Raw genomic sequence first — 24,031 nt, 5'->3', positions numbered from 1 at the left:
GTAACCCTTAATTCCCTTATTGGTTAAAAATCTATCTATCTGTGACTTGAATACATTCAATGAGCTCGCCTCAACTGCTTCCTTGGGCAGAGAATTCCACAGATTCACAACCCTCTGGGAGAAGAAATTCTTTCTCAACTCGGTTTTAAATTGGCTCCTCCGTATTTTGAGGCTGTGCCCCCTAGTTCTAGTCTCCAATACCAATGGAAACAACCTCTCTGCCTCTATCTTGTCTATCCCTTTCATGATTTTAAATGTTTCTATAAGATCACCCCTCATCCTTCTGAACTCCAAGGAGTAAAGATCCAGTCTACTCAATCTATCATCATAAGGTAACCCCCTCATTTCTGGAATCAGCCTAGTGAATCGTCTCTGTACCCCCTCCAAAGCCAGTATATCCTTCCTTAAGTAAAGTAACCAAAACTGCACGCAGTACTCCAGGTGCGGCCTTACCAATACCTTATACAGTTGCAGCAGGACCTCCCTGCTTTTGTACTCCATCCCTTTCGCAATGAAGGCCAACATTCCATTCGCCTTCCTGATTACCTGCTGCACCTGCAAACTAACCTTTTGGGATTCATGCACAAGGACCCCCAGGTCCCTCTGCAGCACAGCATGTTGTAATTTCTCCCCATTCAAATAATATTCCCTTTTACTGTTTTTTTTCCCAAGGTGGATGACCTCACACTTTCCGACATTGTATTCCATCTGCCAAACCTTAGCCCATTCGCTTAACCTATCCAAATCTCCTTGTAGCCTCTCTGAGTCCTCTACACAACCCGCTTTCCCACTAATCTTTGTGTCATCTGCAAATTTTGTTGCTCTACACTCTGTCCCCTCTTCCAGGTCATCTATGTATATTGTAAACAGTTGTGGTCCCAGCACTGATCCCTGTGGCACACCACTAACCACCGATTTCCAACCGGAAACGGACCCATTTATCCCGACTTTCTGCTTTCTGTTCGCCAGCCAATTCTCTATCCATGCTAATACATTTCCTCTGACTCCACGGACCTTTATCTTCTGCAGTAACCTTTTGTGTGGCACCTTATCGAATGCCTTTTGGAAATCTAAATACACCACATCCATCGGTACACCTCTATCCACCATGCTCGTTATATCCTCAAAGAATTCCAGTAAGTTAGTTAAACATGAATTCCCTTTCATGAATCCATGCTGCGTCTGCTCGATTGCACTATTCCTATCTGGATGTCCCGCTATTTCTTCCTTAATGATAGTTTCAAGCATTTTCCCCACTACAGATGTTAAACTAACCGGCCTATAGTTACCTGCCTTTTGCCTGCCCCCTCTTTTAAACAGAGGCGTTACATTAGCTGCTCTCCAATCCGCTGGTACCTCCCCAGAGTCCAGAGAATTTTGGTAGATTATAACGAATGCATCTGCTATAACTTCCGCCATCTCTTTTAATACCCTGGGATGCATTTCATCAGGACCAGGGGACCTGTCTACCTTGAGTCCCATTAGCCTGTCCAGCCCTACCCCCCTAGTGATAGTGATTGTCTCAAGGTCCTCCCTTCCCACATTCCTGTGGCCTGCAAATTTTGGCATGGATTTTGTGTCTTCCACTGTGAAGACGGAAGCAAAATAATTATTTAAGGTCTCAGCCATTTCCACATTTCCCATCACTAAATCCCCCTTTTCATCTTCCAAGGGACCAACATTTACTTTAGTCACTCTTTTCCGTTTTATATATCTGTAAAAGCTTTTACTATCTGTTTTTGTGTTTTGCGCAAGTTTACCTTTGTAATCTATCTTCCCTTTCTTTATTGCTTTTTTAGTCATTCTTTGCTGTTGCTTAAAATGTTCCCAATCCTCTAGTTTCCCACTAACCTTGGCCACCTTATACGCATTGGTCTTTGATTTGATACTTTCCTTTATTTCCTTGGTTATCCACGGCTGGTTATCCCTTCTCTTGCCGCCCTTCTTTTTCACTGAAATATATTTTTGTTGCGCACTATGAAAGAGCTCCTTAAAAGTCCTCCACTGTTCCTCAATTGTGCCACCGTTTAGTCCTTGTTTCCAGTCTACTTTAGCCAACTCTGCCCTCATCCCACTGTAGTCCCCTTTGTTTAAGCATAGTACGCTCGTTTCTGACACAACTTCCTTATCCTCAATCTGTATTACAAATTCAACCATATTGTGATCACTCATTCTGAGAGGATCTTTTACGAGGAGATCGTTTATATTTCCTGTCTCATTACACAGGACCAGATCTAAGATGGCTTGCTCCCTTGTAGGTTCTGTTACATACTGTTCTAAGAAACAATCCCGTATGCATTCTATGAATTCCTCCTCCAGGCTACCCCGTGCGATTTGATTTGACCAATCGATATGTAGGTTAAAATCCCCCATGACTACTGCCGTTCCTTTTTCACATGCCTCCATTATTCCCTTGATTATTGCCCGCCCCACCGTGAAGTTATTATTTGGGGGCCTATAAACTACGCCCACCAGTGACTTTTTCCCCTTACTATCTCTAATCTCCACCCACAATGATTCAACATTTTGTTCATTGGAGCCAATATCATCCCTCACAACTGCCCTGATATCATCCCTTATTAACAGCTACCCCACCTCCTTTCCCTTCTTGCCTATCTTTCTGAATCGTCAGATACCCCTGTATGTTTAATTCCCAGTCTTGGCTACCTTGCAACCATGTTTCTGTAATGGCCACTAAATCATACCCATTTGTAATGATTTGTGCCGTCAACTCATTTACTTTATTTCGAATGCTGCGTGCATTTAGGTAGAGTGTTTTCATCCTAGTTTTTAAACCATGATTTTTAGTTTTTACCCCTCCTGCAGCCCTTTTATATTCAGTGGCCCTTTTTGTTTCTTGCCTTTGGTTTCTCTGCCCTCCACTTTTACTCATCTCTTTTCTGGTTTTTGTTTTTGTTTCCCTCTGTCTCCCTGTATTGGTTCCCATCCCCCTGCCATATTAGTTTAACTCCTCACCAACAGCACTAGCAAACACTCCCCCTAGGACATTGGTTCCGTTCCTGCCCAAGTGCAGACCGTCCAGTTTGTACTGGTCCCACCTCCCCCAGAACCTGTTCCAATGCCCCACGAATTTGAATCCCTCCCTGCTGCACCACTGCTCAAGCCACGTATTCATCTGTGCTATCCTGCGATTCCTACTCTGACTAGCACGTGGCACTGGTAGCAATCCCGAGATTACTACTTTTGAGGTCCTTATTTTTAATTTAGCTCCTCGCTCCTTAAATTCGTCTCGTAGGACCTCATCCCTTTTTTTACCTATGTCGTTGGTACCAATGTGCACCACGACAACTGGCTGTTCTCCCTCCCTTTTTAGAATGTCCTGCACTCGCTCGGAGACATCCTTGACCCTTGCACCAGGGAGGCAACATACCATCCTGGAGTCTCGATTGCGGCCGCAGAAACGCCTATCTATTCCCCTTATGATTGAATCCCCTATCACTATTGCTCTCCCACTCTTTTTTATGCCCTCCTGTACAACAGAGCCAGCCACGGTGCCATGAACTTGGCTGCTGCTGCTCTCCCCTGATGAGTCATCTCCCTCAACAGCACTCAAAGCAGTATATCTGTTTTGCAGGGGGATGACCAGATGGGACCTCTGCACTACCTTCTTTGTACTATTCTTCCTGCTGGTCTTCCATTCCCTATCTGGCTTTGGATCCTTCTCGTGCAGTAAGACCAACTCACTACACGTGCCACTTATGTCATTCTCAGCATCGTGGATGCTCCAGAGTGAATCCACCCTCAGCTCCTATTTCGCAACGCGGCCCGTCAGGAGATGGAGGCGGATACACTTCTTACACACGTAGTCGTCAGGGACACCGGAAGTGTCCCTGAGTTCCCACATGGTACAGGAGGAGCATGTCACGTGACCGAGCTCTCCTGCCATGCCTTAACCCTTAGATACACTTAAATTGGTAATAACAATGTTACAGTTTACTTACTGATATAAAAATAAAAAGAAAAGCTACTCACCAATCACCAGCCAATCACTTACCCCATTGGCTGTGACGTCACCTTTTGATTCTTTTCTACTTCTTTTTTGCTTTCTCTCTCACTGCACAAGTACGCCTTTTATAGGCCGCTCCGACGCTGCTCCCGCCTCTCACCAACTGCCGCTGGCTCTCGAGCTCCCACTGGGCCTTTTATATGCAGCAGCCGATTTGAGCACAGCAAGCTCCCACAAACAGCAATGTGATAATGACCAGATGATCAGTTTTAGTGATGTTGATTGAAGGATAAATATTGGACCGGACACCGGGGGATATCTCTTCGAAATAACGGCATGAGATCTTTTATGTCCAGCCGAGGAGAGCAGACGGAGCCTCGTTTTACTGTCTCATCCGAAAGATGGCACCTCCTGCAGTGCAGCACTCCCTTAGCACTGCCCTGGAGTGTCAGCCTCGATTTTTGTGCTCCAGTTTCTGGACTGGGGCTTGAACCCACAACCTTCTGGATCCGAGGCGAGTGTGCTCCCCACCGAGCCACAGCTGACACTCATATTGGGGGTGAGGACGCGGTGGGGAGGGAAATTCCATGCAGATGTTTTAACTTGCTCTGTGGGATCAATGGCAAGCAATTGGCTCTAATTAAATTGCATTATTTCTTTCAGAATCAAGCACACAAACATTGTGTCACTGGAAGACATTTATGAGAGTCCAACACATCTTTACTTGGTGATGCAACTGTAAGTATTGATTATACATGTCATATTTATACATGTAATTCAGTTGCAACTATCCATCCACTACAAGCAGTATTGCAGTCTCGGTGCTAACTGTATACTGTATATGGACCTAATAATACAGTTGTAACTGTGCAACCAGTTCTAAACACCCATTCTACATAGACCTGGTAATACAGCTGTAATTATTCATCGAGTGCAAGCTGGACATAGACTAAGTAATCTAGATGTAACGATCTACCCAGTGCTGAATGCTTATTGCAAGTATCCATATTCCCCAGGATGGGATGTAAAATAACCCTGGCATCAGTAATGAACGATGTACTGACCACATTCAACCAGCTCTGTTGGGCGGGCCACATTGTTCGCATGCCCGACACAAGACTCCCAAAGCAAGCGCTCTACTCGGAACTCCTAGGTGGGCAGAGGAAACGTTTCAAGGACACTCTCAAAGCCTCCTTGATAAAATGTAACATTCCCACCGACACGTGGGAATCCCTGGCCAAAGACTGCCCTAAGTGGAAGAAGAGCATCCGGGAGGGCACTGAGCACCTCGAGTCTTGTCGCCGAGAGCATGCAGAAAACAAGCGCAGGCAGCGGAAGGAGCGTGCGGCAAACCAGACTCCCCACACACCCTTTCCTTCAACAACTGTCTGTCCCACCTGTGACAGAGACTGTAATTCCCATACTGGACCGTTCAGTCACCTGAGAACTCACTTTCAGAGTGGAAGCAAGTCTTCCTCGATTTCGAGGGGCAGCCTATGATGATGATATATATTTTAAATAATGTTTGTAAACTAGATTATGTAGAGGGTGAAATAAAATCTGAAGTGTGCTACAAGACAGAAACACATTGTGAGGCTGGATGATGCTCTTAAACCATTCAAACATTTGTGTTTCCTACCTTTCAAACATGTGCATACTAATAACAGGAGAAAGAATTACTGCGCTGATACTGACAACAGGTTTCTCTGATGGTAGGTTACAGTGCAACTGTACCATATAATTAGGCTAACAGTAATGGAATTCATTGTCGACTTTGTGCAAGAGAATAATTTCTAATACTTTCTGTATTCACAGCTTGTATTTTTAATATAGCTTCCGCTGAAAGTCTACCCTCCTAACTTAATGGACTTCCCCAAGCCCGTTTCTAGGAATATAAAATTGGCTTAAATATCACCTAAGAAACATAAGAAAATAAGAGCAGGAGTAGGCCCTACAGCTCATCAAGCCTACTCTGCCAACAAAGAATGACTAAGAAAGCAATAAAGAAAGGAAAGATAGATTACGAAAGTAAACTTGCGCAAAACATAAAAACAGATAGTAAAAGCTTTTACCGATATATAAAACGGAAAAGAGTGACTAAAGTAAATGTTGGTCCCTTAGAAGATGAGAAGGGGGATTTAATAATGGGAAATGTGGAAATGACTGAGACCTTAAACAATTATTTTGCTTCGGTCTTCACAGTGGAAGACACAAAAACCATGCCAAAAATTGCTGGTCACAGGAATGTGGGAAGGGAGGACTGTGAGACAATCACTATCACTAGGGGGGGTAGTGCTGGACAGGCTAATGGGACTCAAGGTAGACAAGTCTCCTGGTCCTGATGAAATGCATCCCAGGGTATTAAAAGAGATGGCGGAAGTTATAGCAGATGCATTCGTTATAATCTACCAAAATTCTCTGGACTCTGGGGAGGTACCAGAGGATTGGAAAGCAGCTAATGTAACCCTTCTGTTTAAAAAAGGGGACAGACAAAAGGCAGGTAACTATAGGCCGGTTAGTTTAACATCTGTAGTGGGGAAAATGCTTGAAGCTTTCATTAAGGAAGAAATAGCGAGACATCTAGATAGGAATAGTGCAATCAAGCAGACGCAACATGGATTCATGAAGGGGAAATCATGTTTAACTAACTTACTGGAATTCTTTGAGGATATAACGAGCATGGTGGATAGAGGTGTACCGATGGATCTGGTGTATTTAGATTTCCAAAAGGCATTCGATAAGGTGCCACACAAAAGGTTATTGCAGAAGATAAAGGTACGCGGAGTCAGAGGAAATGTATTAGCATGGATAGAGAATTGGCTGGCTAACAGAAAGCAGAAAGTCGGGATAAATGGGTCCTTTTCGGGTTGGAAATCGATGGTTAGTGGTGTGTCACAGGGATCGGTGCTGGGACCACAACTGTTTACAATATACATAGATGACCTGGAAGAGGGGAGATAGTGTAGTGTAACAAAATTTGCAGATGACACAAAGATTAGTGGGAAAGCGGGCTGTGTAGAGGACACAGAGAGGCTGCAAAGAGATTTAGATAGGTTAAGCGAATGGGCTAAGGTTTGGCAGATGGAATACAATGTTGGAAAATGTGAGGTCATCCACCTTGGGGGGAAAGAAAAACAGTAAAAGGAAATATTATTTGAATGGGGAGAAATTACAACATGCTGCGGTGCAGAGGGACCTGGGGGTCCTTGTGCATGAATCCCAAAAAGTTAGTTTTCAGGTGCAGCAGGTAATCAGGAAGGCGAATGGAATGTTGGGCTTCATTGCGAGACGGATGGAGTACAAAGCAGGGAGTTCCTGCTGCAACTGTATAGGATATTGGTGAGCCCACACCTGGAGTACTGCGTGCAGTTCTGGTCACCTTACTTAAGGAAAGATATGCTAGCTTTGGAGGGGGTACAGAGACGATTCACTCGGCTGATTCCGGAGATGAGGGGGTTACCTTATGATGATAGATTGAGTAGACTGGGTCTTTACTCGTTGGAGTTCAGAAGGATGAGGGGTGATCTTATAGAAACATTTAAAACAATGAAAGGGATAGACAAGGTAGAGGCAGAGAGGTTGTTTCCACTGGTCGGGGAGACTCGAACTAGGGGGCACAGCCTCAAAATACCGGGGAGCCAATTTAAAACTGAGTTGAAAAGGAATTTCTTCTCCCAGAGGGTTGTGAATCTGTGGAATTCTCTGCCCAGGGAAGCAGTTGAGGCTAGCTCATTGAATGTATTCAAATCACAGATAGATAAATTTTTAACCAATAAGGGAATTAAGGGTTACGGGGAGCGGGCGGGTAAGTGGAGCTGAGTCCACGGCCAGATCAGCCATGATCTTGTTGAATGGCGGAGCAGGCTCGAGGGGCTAGATGGCCTACTCCTGTTCCTAATTCTTATGTTCTTATGTATGCCATTCAATAAGATCAAGGCTGATCATCGACCTCAAATCCACTTTCCCGTCTGATCTCTAAATCCCTTGATTCCAAACATTTATCTATCTCAGTCTTCAATATATTCAGAGACTCAGCATCCACAGCCCTCTGATTCGCAACCCTCTGAGTGAAGAAATTCCTCCTCCATCTCGGTTTCAAATGGCCGACTCCTTATCCTGAGACTGTGCCCCTAGTTCTAGACACTCCAGCCAGAGGAATCACACATGAGCATTCTTTGTCTTCCCTCTCTGGTACCACAAGATCTGTTTACAGATGTTGTGGCGGGTGTGTGCGTGTGGGGCGCGAGCCCTCACAGGTATGATTTTGGTAGATTATCTGAGACATGAATGAGCTTCGTTGTGCCTGCTGTAAAGTGCATGTACTCGCTGGGCCATATCTTGACTTCGTGGAAATAAAAATTGGGAGAGAGGTAACACTGGCTGCCGACTCACTATCACCCGTTTTATACTATCGCACAAAGTCAAGATCTATCCTACTGTGCATGAAGTAGATATGCCTGTAATGTATTTGCATCAGGGCTTCTTTGCTTCAGAATTCATAGCAACACATTGCTATTAAGAACCAGTTGGTTAATTTACAAAGGTTTAACAATTACACTATACATTACCACCAGTTCATCCACCAGGCTCATAACCGCCTGCCTCATCGTGGATCCCCTAAACCCAACTGGCTGGGGTTTTATTGAGGCTTGTGAACATCATGTGACTGGCTAAGCCACTCACAATTCAACAGCTCGACAACTCTTTTAATAGGAGACAAAATAAACATTAGTTCAAGTGCCCCCCGATCTGGGGGACACTCCAGACACTTTTCAACTGCCCTTTTTTTGTGTTTTTTTTTGTGTTTTTTAAAAATTTTTTTGGGGGGGGGGCATTAAAATCATAAATTTTACAAGTGCCCACTATAAAAGGGGAGGGGGACACTAAAACCGGCAATTAAAACAAATTAAACTTTAAAACATATGAAATCAAATTAAAATTTGGTTGCTGGGGGTAATAATGCACTCCAGTCCTTCCGGTGCCCACCTCTCGTTGAAGACCGCGAGCGTACCGGTGGACACCGAGTGCTCCATCTCTAAGGACACCCTGGCGCGGATGTACGCACGGAAGAGAGGCAGGCAGTCAGGCTGAACGACCCCCTCGACCGCCCGCTGCCTGGACCGGCTGATGGCAACCTTGGCCGTGCCCAGGAGTAGTCTTACGAGGAGGCCCTTAGACCTACCTGCTCCCCTCCGCACAGGGTGCCCAAAGATCAGGAGTGTGGGACTGAAGTGCAGCCAGAATTTCAGGAGCAGCCCCTTTAAATAGTGGAACAAGGGCTGCAACCTCGTACATTCAATAAAAACATGGAACACTGACTCCTCCAGACCGACGACAGCTCTACAACTCTTTTAGGGCGAACAAAATAAACATTAGATCAAGTGCCCCCCGATCTGGGGACAACAGCTCTACAAACCTGTGAGCATACTTACAGGTGCATACATTACAATGCCCAATTCCCCAACTCTTTGTTTCCTGTCACTCTTTCCCATCCCCACTGTCAGTACAGACACAAGACGAGGTACAAAGCTGAAGGTTGGATCAGGAGAGGCTCCTGCAAGCTCAGACCCTTCTTAATGATTATCCTCGGCACCTAACCCTGTCCTATGGGCTCTGCCAGCTAGTTTGTTAGCTGGTGCATTGCATCTCAAAGTTTTAACGAGAGATTGATTCCCCAGCGATGCTCCTCTGCAGTTCGATGACCTTTTTGATCCCCCTGTTGCGCGCTCTTCGGTTGAGAGGAGTAGTATTTTAAGTGGCTCACTAATCCTTTGCTGTAGGCTCTATTTCATTGTTCATCTATTCTGTTTAATATTTGAAAGATAATTGATCCTTTAAACAAAGTCAATGACCAACATACCCAGCAACGGTTCTGAAGGAGCGAATTTGCATTAATGTTGAGTGCAGCTTAGCGCGAATAATATGAGCTCTTAATATAGTTGCGAAAGCTCTGATGTCTCTGAACGCTGATGTTCATGGGCTGTTTGTTCATGTTGTCTGAGTGTGTGGGTTGGTTAGTGGGGGTCAATGTCTTCTTGAGTGTTAGTCCACGGGGAGGAAGTTGGAATCTGTCCTCTGCTGGCTTGCGAGTGGTGCTGACGACTAATTATAGTGTGGGAGAGCGAGCTGTAGACAGCTTATCCTGTACATGTTGACATCTGAGTCATGTGCCCTATGTGACATTGCAGAATCAAGAATTAAACACTATTTTTGAGATTTTTTGCCATTTTCTGAAAGGTTTCGTTATAAATTACAGCTTTTTCTCTGAACAAGACTCTTTCATCCTTCAACTGTACGTGCTAAGGTACAATAAAGGGAGCTTCTTTTAATCCTGTCAGAGGTCAGCTCGTGTGAATTGGCCCCCTCAGTACAGCATTACAGTGTCAGCCAAGACTATGTGGTTGAATCCTGGAGAGTGCGACTTGAGCCCACAATCTTCTTGTTGACCGAGGTGTCAGTGTTACCTACTGAGCCTGGGCAGAAGGTGATGTTCAGCCTTATCCATTGTACTTATTTTTAGATAATCTTTTATCAACTCCCTTTTAGAAAGTTTAATATTGGTTAAATGTATTGCCCTTTGATTGCTGGCAAAGCTGATACTTGGTTAAAGTTACTCTTTATGATGATTGGATATGGCAATGGGTTTGCATGCTGCCCTTTAACTTCTCTGACCTGGGTTGACCTCCCTGACCTGGAATTCATAGAAACATAGAAAATAGGAGCAGCAGTAGGCCATTTGGCCCTTCGAGCCTGCACTGCCATTCAAATATGATCATGGCTAATCCTTTCTCTCAACACCATATTCCTGCTTTCTCCCCATACCCCTTGATGCCTTTTGTGTCTAGAAATCTACCTGTCTCCTTAAATATATTCAATGACTTGACCTCCACAGCCTTCTGTGGTAGAGAATTCCACAGGTTCACCACCCTCTGAGTGAAGAAATTTCTCCTCCTCTCGGTCCTAAATTTCCTACCCCATATCCTGAGACTGTGACCCCTTGTTCTAAACTTCCCAGCCAGGGGAAACATCTTCCTCGCATCCAGTCTGTCCAACCCCGTCAGAATTTTATACGTTTCAATGAGATCCCCTATCATTCTTCTAAACTTTAGTGAATACAGGCCTAGTCGACCCAATTCAAATATAAGACAGGCTGATGGTACAAAAGTAGACTTCTGCTTGTTATGTAAGATGATTTGGGCAATCTACCAACAATGACGGACAGGAAACGATCATCCAGGCTGTTCCACAGAATTGTGATGCCTTGTGCAACACAATGGCCCAAAAATTACGGTCGGAGGCTTCCTGCGGGCAGAGGCCTCCAACCGAAATTTGTTTTCCGAAAGCACCTGGTGGTCCCAGAGGAACGTAGACTTACGCGCCAAGGCCTAGATGCGCAGCCTAGCGTAGGGGCTCACGCATCCCAGGGATCATGTGAGCCTGGACCACCAACTAACATGGAGTATTCTCATTGATAATAATGATGAGTTCCGTTTGTATGAGCTCCCAGTACTATCGATGAGGATACCCGCAAAACATAGAAACACAACACAATAAATAAAAAAAAAAAACACCTCATATTTAAAATTGATTAAAATTGAATTTAATTAAATGTTTTAGACAATTTATGTTTTTGAATTTTGCTAATATGTTTTAATAGGGCTAAAAATAAACTTGCCTTAATGGACAGGGTTTTTAATATAAAAAATTAGCAATAAAATTAGATTTTTCTATCTTTTAAAACTCATACGCTGGTAAAGGTAGGCTATATGCCTGCTTTTACCAGGCGTAAGAGTCTGAAGGACCTTTGCTGGGCAGTTGGGAAAATAGCCCAAATCTCTGCCCAGCGGATGTCCTTCTCCCGGGGATGTGTGCGATCTGTCGAGACATTTTGACAGATCGCAAATGCCGATTCTCTGCGCATGTGCATCGTGCCCCGAGAACTGGCCTTTGCGAGGCTTCTTCGGGTGCGTGCACACATCAGGCTCACCTGGCGATGCTGCAATTTACAGCCCAACATTTACATTCTCCACTTCACCCGAAACTGTGCGGTCTCCTGGAAGAGGCGAAAAGCCAGATTAAGAACCCAGGCCGATTTGGTGGGGAGGGGAGGGGAGGGAAATCTGGGAAATTCCTCCCCAACCCCCTTTGATCCAAGCTGCGATTGTATGCGCTCATGGTTCACTGCCTCTACTTCAACACTAATTGGTGCTTAGTTGCCATCTCATTTAGGGAGGACACAAGGATGACTGGGATGTGAAGTGGAATAAGTTCACAGAGGGAAGGAGCTTGTTTGATGGTCGTAGAAGGAGCTTTGCCATCCGGGCAGGCTCCTCGATTTGAGGGCACACGATGCTGACACTGCCTTGAAAAGCATTAAGGGAATCATTTTGTCTACCTCCGCTCCCAGCACAGAGCTTAGCTGGCAGTAGAAGAGATGGGGCTACATAATCGTGGCACCAATTTCCTAACCTGCACTTGCCACTTGCAAAGCTCTGGGAGTGGAGGCTGGCAAAATGATTATATAAGTATTTTCGTTTCTTTCGTGAGTATAAGTGAAATGTGTAGGATGGGCCCTGTACAAACAAATCATTTCATAATAATCAGCTTTGGTATCTGTAATAACCATTGCACTTCCCCTATGATATTGCTAACTGCTTATTAAAGTAATGTTTTCCCCACTTAAATTTCTAGCCTATCTTTCTGCTCTCTGACATGGATCAATTTGCAGCCTCATTCACATTAATTAATCTTCATGTGAAGTTAGGTATTGAATTAAATTATCAGAGAGTGGATGAAAGTTATGATCAGGTGTAAACCTTTAATCTGCCTTTAATAATTGAATTAAATCTGTCTACTTCAGCTAAATGAGTGCACTTTCATGAGTGGGATTTAACTGAAGCCTGAGTAAATGCAGATTAGTGGTCATTATCTTCAAGTGGAGCTGATACTGGAGTCTGGGACAGCAGTCAGAGTGAATGGGAGACTGGAAACAGATATTGCATCAGCAATAAATGCGAAGGGGGGATTGGAAACAGACTGGGTGTTTAGGAAAGGGCAAGGCACTGAGAACTAGGTAGGTACAACCTGTCCATTCCACATTCACCTTCCTTTGCTCCCTTGCAAATGAGGCTTTCGTTATCTGCCATCTCATCCTTGATCTGCCCATCAACATCCTAATCAAAGAATTACACAGCACACAAGGGGCCCATTCGGATCATCGTGTCTGTGACTGCACCTTTGAAAGAACTATCCAATTACTCTCTCTCTCCTGCTCTTTGGTCTTAGCCCTGCAAATTTCTTCTTTTCAAGTATCCATTTCCTTTTTGAAAGTTTCTATTGATTCTGCTTCCACTATCTTTTCAGGTAGTGCATTCTAAATCATAACATGGTCCTTATTGGAACTTGGCTCACAGACCTTGGTTACACTAACCCCATCCTAACAGTTGTGCATTCTTGACATACTCTTGGTCCACTGTAACCTTCTCCTCCTTTGAGCATCTAGCCCTCTAACATTGCTCTCCCGCCTCTCCGCCAATGTCCTCATTGGCCAATTGCCCTTTAAGTACCCTCGGCAGCACTCCTGCTGAAATCTCTCCCCTTTTCTCACAGATTCTGCACCAAATGATTTTAAACTCCCTAAATTCCCCTAAACCCCTCTCCTCCAGTTTTGCTGCACTCCTGCACCTCTAACTCTCCCACCCACCCCCACAGCCTCACTTGCCACCTCACCGTCACATGACCTCTTGCCACTACCAAGATTTCTATTAATCAGAACGTCGCCGATCACCTTGTTTCCCTCAACACTTGCATTGCTCTATGGCCTCCAACCTCTCTCTGATGTTTCTGGGGAAAAAAATATCTTCCGGCACCATCTCCAATATCCCCATAAACTTTCAGCTTCCTCTCCATTTGCTTTTCATCCACTTCACTGCTGTTGTTCGTCTGCTTAACAGCTTCCTTGTCTCTGATACCTTTGATGTTCATAATTCCTTCTATGTCCCACGCAATCACCCATCCATAACATTCCTTGGTACAATTTCCACCTCCGCACCCTTAGATTTGAGGGTTGTAAGTATGAGTGCACCTTGTGTACTACTGGCCAGATTTACCTGGATCATCATAGTCATCACTGCCAGATTTGGCTGGATCACCATAAGCAATATTGCCCACCTCTTTGCACAGCTAAATCCATCTACTATTCCAGGATTATCCTGGAGGTTAAGGACAGCGACAGACTTTTTCATGATGGAACATCTCCTCTGAGCTCCTTCCACTACTCTCCATCCTCGCCTCTAATGTCAAGTGTGTGGAGTTCATGGATTGCCTCATTTTCAAGATCAAGACCTTGCCTCCTCCTTCCTCTTATATCTCATACCATACTGCAGCTTCTTGCCTACTCCCCTGCTTTCACCAGGCACATTTCCTCAACCTGTGTACCCAACCTTGGTCCTGACCATATCGTGGAATCTCCTAAATCCAATACTCATTAATATTGTCAAAGGCTCCTTTCCTTGCATCCCATTCCTCCTGCCTGTCAAGTCAGCCATCATCATTAAAAGCCATACTATTTTCTCCGTCCTATTTTCAACCTCCATGATACTACTTTTATTTAGTCCACTCCCTTCTTTGGTTCAACTTCTAACTGCCACAATTCAGTCAGTGTATCATCTGCACTGGCTTTTTCTCAATTTCCAGGATGATAACCTCGGATGTACCTCAATTTCCCATTGTTGACTCTCTCTCTTTGACCATAGCTACGTGTTTCATCTGAATCTCTCAAGGATCTAACCTTGGCCCCCTCCTATTTGCCATCTATACGCTGCCCCTTGGCGATATCATCCGAAAACATGAAGTTAGTTTCCACATGTACGCTGATGACACCCAGCTCCATCTCACCACCACTTCTCTCAAACCCTCCATGGTCTTTAAATTGTCAGACTGCTTGTCTGACATCCAGTACTGGATGAGCAGAAATTTTCTTCAATTAAATATTGGCAAGACCGAAGCCATTGTCTTTGGTCCCAGCCACAAACTGTATTCCCTGACCATTGACTCCATCCCTCTCCTGAGCATCTAAACCAGACTGTTCAGAACCTAGGCGTCATAATTGACCCTGAAATAAGCTTCTGGCTACATAGCAGGCATAACTAAAACCGCCTATTTCCACCTCCATAACATTGCCCGCCTCCGCCCCGCCTCAGCTGATCTGCTGCTGAAACCCTCATCCATGCCTTTGTTATCTCTAGACTTGACTACTCCAATGTACTCCTGGCTGGCCTCCCACATTCTACCCTAGGTAAACTTGAAGTCATCCAAAACTTGGCAGCCCATGTCCTAACTCGCACCAAGTCCCGATCACCTATTGCCCCTGTGCTCGCTGACCTACATTGGCTCCCGGTTAAGCAACGCCTCGATTTCAAAATTCTCATCCTTGTTTACAAATCCCTCCATGGCCTTGCCCCTCCCTATCTCTGTAATCTTTTTCAGCTTCACACCCCCATGAGATGTCTGCATTCCTCAAATTCTGCCCTCTTGAGCATCCCTTCAGCTGCCTAGGCCCCAAGCTCTGGAACTCCCTCCCTAAACCCTCTCCGCCTCTCTACCTCTCTTTCCTCCTTTAAGACGCTCCTTGAAACCTACCTTGTCATCTGCTTTAATTTCTTCTTATGTGGCCCATGTCAAATTTACTCGTTTTGCCTTATAACACTCCTGTGAAGCACCTTGGGACGTTTTACTACTGACTAAAAAAAAATTATTAAGAAAGGGAAGATAGACTATGAAAGTAAACTAGCACAAAATATAAAAACAGATAGCAACAATTTCTATAGATATATAAAAAGGAAAAGAGTGGCTAAAGTAAATGTTGGTCCCTCAGAGCATGATTCCGGGGAATTAGTAATGGGGAACATGGAGATGGCAGAAACTCTGAACAAAAATATTTTGTATCAGTCTTTACGGTAGAGGACACTAACAATATTCCAACAGTGTATAGTCAAGGGGCTATGAGAGGGGGGAACTTAACACCATCACAATCACTAAGGAGGTGGTACTCAGTAAGATAATAGGACGAAAGGTGGATAAATTCCCTGGACCTGATGGCTTGCATCCGAGGGTCTTAGGAAAAATAACGGCAGGGATTGTGGATGCTTTTGTTGTAATTTACCAAAATTCCCTGGATTCTGGGGAGGTCTCAGCAGGTTGGAAAACTGCAAATGTAATGTCCCTATTTTTTAAAAAAAAGGAGGCAGACAAAAAGCAGGAAACTATAGACCAGTTAGCCTAACATCTGTGGTTGAGAAAATGTTGGAGTCCATTATTAAAGAAGCAGTAGCAGGACATTTGGAAAAGCAAAATTCGGTCAGGCAGAGTCCGCACGGATTTATGATGGAGAAGTCATGTTTGACAAATTTGCTGGAATTCTTTGAAGATGTAACAAACAGGGCGGATAAAGGGGAACCAGTGGATGTGGTGTATCAGTAACTAGTGGTGTGCCGCAGGACCCCAACTGTTTACAGTCTATATTAACGACTTGGAAGAAGGGACCGAGTTTAACGCAGCCAAGTTTGCTGATGATACAAAGATGGGAGGAAAAGCAATGAGTGAGGAGGACACAGACAGGCTAAGTGAGTGGGCAAAAAATTGGCAGATAGAGTATAATGTTGGAAAGTGTGAGGTCATGCACTTTGGCAGAAAAAAAAAATCAAAGAGCAAGTTATTATTTAAATGGAGAAAGATTGCAAAGTGCCGCAGTACAGCGGGACCTGGGGGTACTTGTGCATGAAACAGAAAAGGATAGTATGCAGGTACAGCGAGTGATCAGGAAGGATAATGGTATCTTGGCTTTTATTGCAAAGGGAATGGAGTATAAAAGCAGGGAAGTCTTACTACAGTTATACAGGGTATTGCTGAGGTCACACCTGGAATACTTCATGCAGTTTTGGTTTCTATATTTATGAAAGGATATATTTGCTTTGGAGACAGTTCAGAGAAGGCTCATTAGGTTGATTCCAGAGATGAGAGGGTTGACTTATGAGGAAAGGTTGAGTAGGTTGGACCTCTACTCATTGGAATTCAAAAGAATGAGAGGTGATCTTATTGAAACATATAAGATTATGAGGGGGCTTGACAAGGTGGCTGCAGAGAGGATGTTTCCATTGATGGGGGAGACTAGAACTAGGGGATATAATCTTAGAATAAGGGGCTGCCCATTTAAAACTGATATAAGGAGGAATTTCTTCTCTTAGAGGGTTGTAAATCTGTGGAATTCGCTGCCTCAGAGAGCTGTGGAAGCTGGGTCATTGAATAAATTTAAGACAGAGATAGATAATTTCTTAACCGATAAGAGAATAAGGGGTTATGGGGAGCAGGCAGGGAGGTGGACCTGAGTCCATGATCGGATCGGCCATGATCGTATTAAATGGTGGAGCAGGCTTGAGGGCCGTATGGCCTACTCCTGCTCCTATTTCTTATGTTCTTGTGTGCAGAAGGACCAATTCCTGATTTTCAGAGGGGAGTAATAATGAGAAGTTGAGGAAAATGGTAAAGCAGGCAGTCGATTGCAGTGATCTAAGCCTTTTCTTATTCCCACCTTCTTTAATTATTCAATGAAAACTTGAGATTTTGAGTAACCCATGAATTAATGAATCTAAAATATTCTTTAAGCTGTTTTCACGAGATGATTATGGATAAAGGAGACTCTTAGGCCCTGTATTTTCACCACTTTCAGGGTGCGGGCTTCAGCTTGCTTCAGCGTTTCTGGTTGCTCTGGCATCTTCAGTTTTTCGCGCATGCCCAGAGAGTGTTTAGCGCAGACTTGAAGCTCCGCTCCCCAGACTAACTTTGGAGAGCACGGCGCCAAATTCAAATATTTCTTTGGTGAAAGTCCCGATTTTTTTTTTTTCTGGCGCAAACTTACACAAAACAATTGTACGTTAACATGTGCAGGTGCCAAAAATCCAGCAAATGGAAAATAGGGGCCTTAGTTCATCTACCCAGAAAGATCCTAAAGTCCCCTCTTTCAACACTCACTCATTTCTTACAAGATATTAGGGTCGTCCCTCTCCATTACTATACCTGGAAACAATGTTCCCTGTCATTTTCTTTTGGTGCATGGGCCATTTTGTTGGCGCTGCAGCCCATTCAATCTTTTGCGCATTCGCGGTTATTACCATTGTAAAGCTGGTGAGCGGCCTATGCGGGACATCCAGACAGCCTAGTGGGAACATTGCCTGGAAGTTCGTTCCATATGTTGTCTGCTCTTTCTGTGAAGAAACATTTCCTAACATCTGTCCTAATTTACCTTTTACGAGTTTGAATCTATCTTCCTTTGTCCCACTCTGACATGACCAGGTGCGAGATACACTGAAGTGTTATTTATTATTCATATTGTGCTGAAATTAATTCAACACTGAAGTGGAAGAAGTAAGATGTACAGTGCTTTCATTTTTGAGTGAAATTTTCCCCCAGAACACAGATACAAGCAATGTGATTTTAGCATTGGTATTTTTAGATGTGCTAAAGTTCAGAATGTGTCACTATTGTCTCCCCCCTCTGTTGTTTTCCTGTTCTATGTAAGTCCACAAAGCAACACTGCTTGTTAATGGAATGCTAATGTGAACCACAGGAATCCTTCACAGACTGAAGAGACTCAAGTCTCCAGAGATAAAGTGAGTTTCAACTGTCTTTGTGCGGACAGTATCGGATGTGGAAGCTTTTTAAAATTTGTTCTCAAGTGTGGATGATGTTGGCAAGGCCACATTTATTGCACAGCCCTATTTGCCCTGAGGAGATGATGGCAGGCTTTCTCCTTAAACCCCTGCAGTCTTTGTGGTGATGGCACTCCCAATGGTGTTGGGTGGAGAATTCCAGGATATTGACTTGGACGGTGAGGTATGTCCAAGTCAGGATGGTATGTGACTTGGAGGGTGTAATGTATGCACCTGTGCATAAGCTCACAGGTTGTAGAACTGTTGCCCCCCGTCAGGACGGAATTCCTCATCGGTGCCAAGCCCCGAAACCTCCCTCGGGAGCCGGCGCCTCACAACTTGAGCCTCCTCGGGGAAATCCCCTCTGTGCCTTTCAGTTCTGCGCGGAGGAGTTTTCTGCACGGGCTGCTCCTGCACACTCTCCACCTTGCCATTCTCGTCTGCCGTCCGAACACGCCATGGCGCGCCATCTTGCCGTCCGGAGGAGGCAGGGGTCCCCAATGGATTGCACTCTGCACGGGAGTCCTCCCACTATTTATAGTGGACTTGGCCTGGAGGGTGGTGCACGGAACAGTCCCGTGCAATAAGTTTTTAAGTCGGTTCACGGGCTCCCAGGCCGCCTGCAATTTCTGCGGTCCGGAGGAGTCCGTGTTCTGCGTTTTTATGGAATGTGCGAGGTAGCAACCCCTATTCCATTATTTGAAGGGGCTGCTCCTCAAATTCTGGTTGCACTTCAGTCCCACACTCCTGATCTTTGGGCACCCTGTGCTGAGGGTAGCGGCCAGCTCCGAGGGCCTCCTCGTTGGATTGCTCCTGGGCACGGCCAAGGGGGCCATCAGCCAGTCCAGGCAGCGGGCGGTCGAGGGGGTCGTTCAGCCCGACTGCCTGCCTCTCTTCCACGGTTACATCCGAGCCAGGGTGTCCCTGGAGATGGAGCACGCGGTGTCCACCGGTATGCTCGCGGCCTTCCGCGAGAGGTGGGTGCCGGAGGAACTGGAGTGCATCATCACCCCCAGCAACCAAATTTTAATTTGATTATTATTGTTTAAAGTTAAATTTGTTTAATTGACGAGTTTTAGTGCCCCGCCCCCCCTTCCCCCTCTTTTAGCCAGGGGGCACTTGAATTAATTGATTTTTTGTTTTCTACAAAAATAGTTGTAGAGCTGTTGCATTGTGAGTGGCTTAGCCATTCATGTGATGTTCACAAGACTCAATAAAACTCCCAATGAGGTATGCAGTTGTGAGTCTAGTGGATGAACTGGTAATGTGTAGTGTGATTGTTAAACCTTTGTTAATGAACTAACTAATTCTTAATAGCAATGAATTCTTAAGCAAAGAACCCACGATGCAAATACATTATAGAGGGAAAGATGGTGGTGTTTCCACGACGTTGCTGCTTTAGCGCTTCTTGGTGTAGAGGTCGCGGGACGGGAGGTAACCTTGGTGAGTTGTTACAGTGCATCCCGTAGAGTGTACATACTGCAACCACTATGCGCCAGTGGTGGAGGACATGGATATTGAGTTCAGTGGCAAGAACACCGGTGATGTGAACTTCTCTGTCCTGGAATGCTCTTTTGTGCAGCTGTACCCCTCCAGGCAAGTGGTGAGTATTTCACGACACTCCAGACTTGAGCCTTCTAGAAAATGGAGTGGCTTTGAAGGGGGCCAGGAGGTGAGTTGCTTGTTGCAGAGTCCCTAGCCTCTGCCCTATAATTGTAACCACGGTGTTGATATGGCTTGTGCAGTTCAACTTCTGGACAATGGTGACTCCCAATATGATGACCGCAAGGCACTCAGTAATGGTGATGCCATTGAAGGTCAAAGGTAGATGATGTTTTCTTGTTTGAGATGGACATTACCTGGTACTGAAGTAGCACAAATGTTACCTGCCACTTGTCAGCCCAAGCCTTGATGTTATCTAGGTCCTTCTGTGGGCTGGCATGATCATCTTCATTATTGGAGGATGTGGAAAAAGAGCTGAACACTCAGAACATTAACAATGACCCCACTCCTGACCTTATGACAGAGATATGGTCAAGCACAGTGCAGTCAGGGCCGGATTAAGGCCTGATGGGCCTGGGGCAAACTGATCCAAATGGTCCTATAGTTATGTTTGTTCATGTTCATTACATTACGTGTATGATTCTGAGTATGAAAACATAGGCCAGTATATTCAACAATGAAAGCATATATTCTGTATTAAGTAGGTATTTGTTCTGGCTCTGGTAACATTGCAATACTAGATTCCTATACATATATGCACATTTCTCTTTAACATGTGAAATTAAACAGGCTAGTACATATTCTGTTCTGTATATAGGTACATTAGTGTATATTGGTACTCTGCAAAAATAGGTATGTACATCATCAAAGACATAGGCAGTCCCTCGAAATTGAGGTATGTACACGTTAGGTCAATAAACAATATTTTCCTCAATCTTGTTTGTCCTCTTATTGTCTATTCTATTCAGCCTATTTGGGAGGCCTTATATTTTTCTTCCTACATTTATTTGATGGGCCTATGTTCTTTGGTGGGCCTGGGGCTGTAGCCCCATCCGCCCCATGGTTAATCCACCCCTGAGTGCAGTTGTGTTCACTGGAAACCTATCCTCCTGTGCCACCAGTCAACCTTGTTTCCATGAAGATTCCAAACTGCCTTGCCATCCCATTGGATGTAAAATGTTTCAAACTGCTGAACCTTTTTGAGATGCTTGAAAAGTTTCCTTTAAGGCCCTAGTAAAATAAATAGAATAAAATTGCAGAAAACTAAAGTCGTGCAACAAATAAGGGTAATTCCCAATAATGCCCTGTAACTAAGCCTCTAGATCACAGGATAGGTTTGGAAAAAGAAAGCTCATTTGGTCTCATCCTCTAGAATACTGACTCTACCATTATCCCATTACAGCACCTAGCCCAGTTTCCTGAACTCCGCAATCCTTCCTGTCAACCATGTTCAGCTCTTCATCATCCTCTATGTAAATAATTGCTTTGCGTTTACTAAATCTTCTCTTTACAACTCTGAATCTTTGATCTCTTGTCCTACTGTCTGACGTATCCAGATGTTTCATTTTGGGGCTACTTTTTCTGCCTTATGTACCTTACACCCATAATATCCCCTCTAAGATGTCTCCTTTTGAAGCTGAAGACGCTCCTCCTACCAATGTATTCCCATTAACTGTTTGCTACCTCTGTACTGGCTCTGGGGTCTGGATGGCCCCCATATACCACAGTGACTGGAACCATTGATCTGCAGTCTGACGAATGCATAACATAGCTTCATAACCTCTGGGGACATGAACTCTCTAGCTTTGAGAAAATAACTCACCATCCTATTTGCTTTATCTGTTGCATTGTTCAGCCATGGTGAGCAACAAGTCAACTAACAATCCTGAATCTTTTTCAAATCTCCCTTTGCTCCTCTGACACCAGCTTACTCCACGCATGTTTCACCATCAGAGACTGCTCTTTCTGTGACCATTTTCTTCCCTCTACGACTGCCTTCCTAAACACCTCCCTCTCTGCTGTTACAAGCATCCTTGGAACTCTTCTCTTCGACCCTGCTTTTGTGCCGTCTAACTTTTTTGTTCCTTTCTCCCATTTTGCCTGTGACTCTTTAAAATGGTCTGAGGCATCTTTGTGCATGAGGAGCGCTGTTAAAATGCAAGTTGTATCCTCTAGATGGTGCTATGATTACAGATTGGACTCTCTGAATATGTCCACTAGATGGTGCAGTGGTTCTATGTTGTAACATTATATAAAACGTTATCCAGTTAATGTTTTATTCCCTGAGCAGCAGTTTTACATAGAATTACAAAGAATTTTACAGACCAGAAAGGGGCCATTCAGCCTTACCTGGTCTATGCCAGTGTTTATGCTCCACACGAGCCTCCTCCCACCCTACTTCATCTAACCCTATCAGCATATCCTTATTCCTTTCTGCCTCATGTACTTATCTAGCTTTCACTTAAAGGCATCTGTACTATTCGCCTCAACTACTCCTTGCAGTTCCACATTCTAACCATTCTTTGGGTAAAGACGGTTCTGCTGAATTCCTTATTGAATTTATCAGTGACTATCTTATACTTACCACCCCTAGTTTTGGACACCATCTGTATGGCTGACTTCCTCTAGCCACTGTGTTTACTGACGTTGTAACCAAATGCAGGAAGGTTTCCGTTTGTTGGTATTTCCATTGAGATCTTCTTGTGGTTATGTACGGGTTGTGCGAGATGGCTCAGACTGGAGGCAATCATCCCCACTGATGTATTTAATGGTGATTTATTGTTGATTTCTCTCGTTCAGCTTCAGTAATTCCTTGTCTATCCTGTGCTCCAACCTTCTCCACTTCCGAGGCAAGGCACGGTCTGTTGTTAGTTTGTAAAATTCCTGGGCGTCTAGCTGTTTGTGTGGCTAGCAATTGTATCGTCAGAGTATTATTAATAACGTGTTGGGACCTTCCCTGTTACTGGAGCATCCAGCTGTCGCTGGTAATGAGAACTAAAGGAACTTGTCCCAATGTTAACTTTGTGCAAGACATGTCATCTTTGTTTTGTAGATGGGGAGCTTTGCAGTGATGAGCATGTGTGGCGCTATGAATTATTTACATTTTACTTTCAATAGAAAAGAGAAGGCGGAGGGGTGACCTAATTGAGGCCTTTAAAATTATGAAAGGTTTTGAGGAAATAGACACAGAGTGTTTCCACTTGTGGGGAAGAGCATAACTAGAGGCCATCAATACAAGATAGTCACCAGGAAATCCAGTAGGGAATTCAGAAATAACTTCTTTATCCAGAGAGTGGTGAGAATGTGGAACTTGCTACCACAGGGAGTGGTTGAAGCGAATAGTAGATACATTTAAGGGGAGGCTAGACAAGCATATGATGGAGAAGGGAATAGAGGGTTATGCTGATAGATTTAGATGAGGAATAACAGGAGAAGGTTCAAGTGGAGCATAAACGCTGGCATGGACTGGTTGAGCCGAATGGCTATATCTGTGCCGTATATCCTCTGTAAAAGATTCAAATCTGCAAACCACATTGTGTATAAATGTTGTAGTTTGAGCTTTTTCCAGCAACCAAGAAAGTGTCATGTGGAGAAAGATTTCAGAGGAGCTGTTCTGGGATCAAGCCGACCCAAAAACGTCTTGGTGCGTTGATGATAACCCTTTAAAGCTCCTCCCTGTAATGGCTTGGGTTGTGCCGTGGGCTGCATTGTCCATTTTACATGTGTCAGAATTGTCACCATGATTTCAGTAAAGCAGAATGGTGGCTATTTGGAATGTTTGTACTGTGGGGGAAAAAAACTTATAGCTTCTTATCGGTATGAATCTGGGTTGTGTATGGAGAGTGTGTTTTGGTCT

The 24,031-nt window shown here is 44.4% G+C and overlaps 1 protein-coding gene across 2 annotated transcripts in view; it reads left to right on the top strand.

The window, feature by feature from the left end:
- LOC139277250 (calcium/calmodulin-dependent protein kinase type 1-like) overlaps positions 1 to 24,031 on the top strand; it is a 221,760-nt gene that overhangs the window by 178,739 nt on the left and 18,990 nt on the right. For both annotated transcript variants that reach the window (XM_070895456.1, XM_070895457.1), the window contains exon 4: positions 4,631 to 4,705. In XM_070895456.1, coding sequence (XP_070751557.1) covers positions 4,631 to 4,705 — 75 coding nt within the window. The remainder of the gene's footprint in view (positions 1 to 4,630; positions 4,706 to 24,031) is intronic.

Source organism: Pristiophorus japonicus, chromosome 12 (genome assembly GCF_044704955.1).
Source record: "Pristiophorus japonicus isolate sPriJap1 chromosome 12, sPriJap1.hap1, whole genome shotgun sequence".
NCBI lineage: Eukaryota > Metazoa > Chordata > Chondrichthyes > Pristiophoridae > Pristiophorus > Pristiophorus japonicus.
This window is presented reverse-complemented; position numbering and strand designations above follow the sequence as displayed.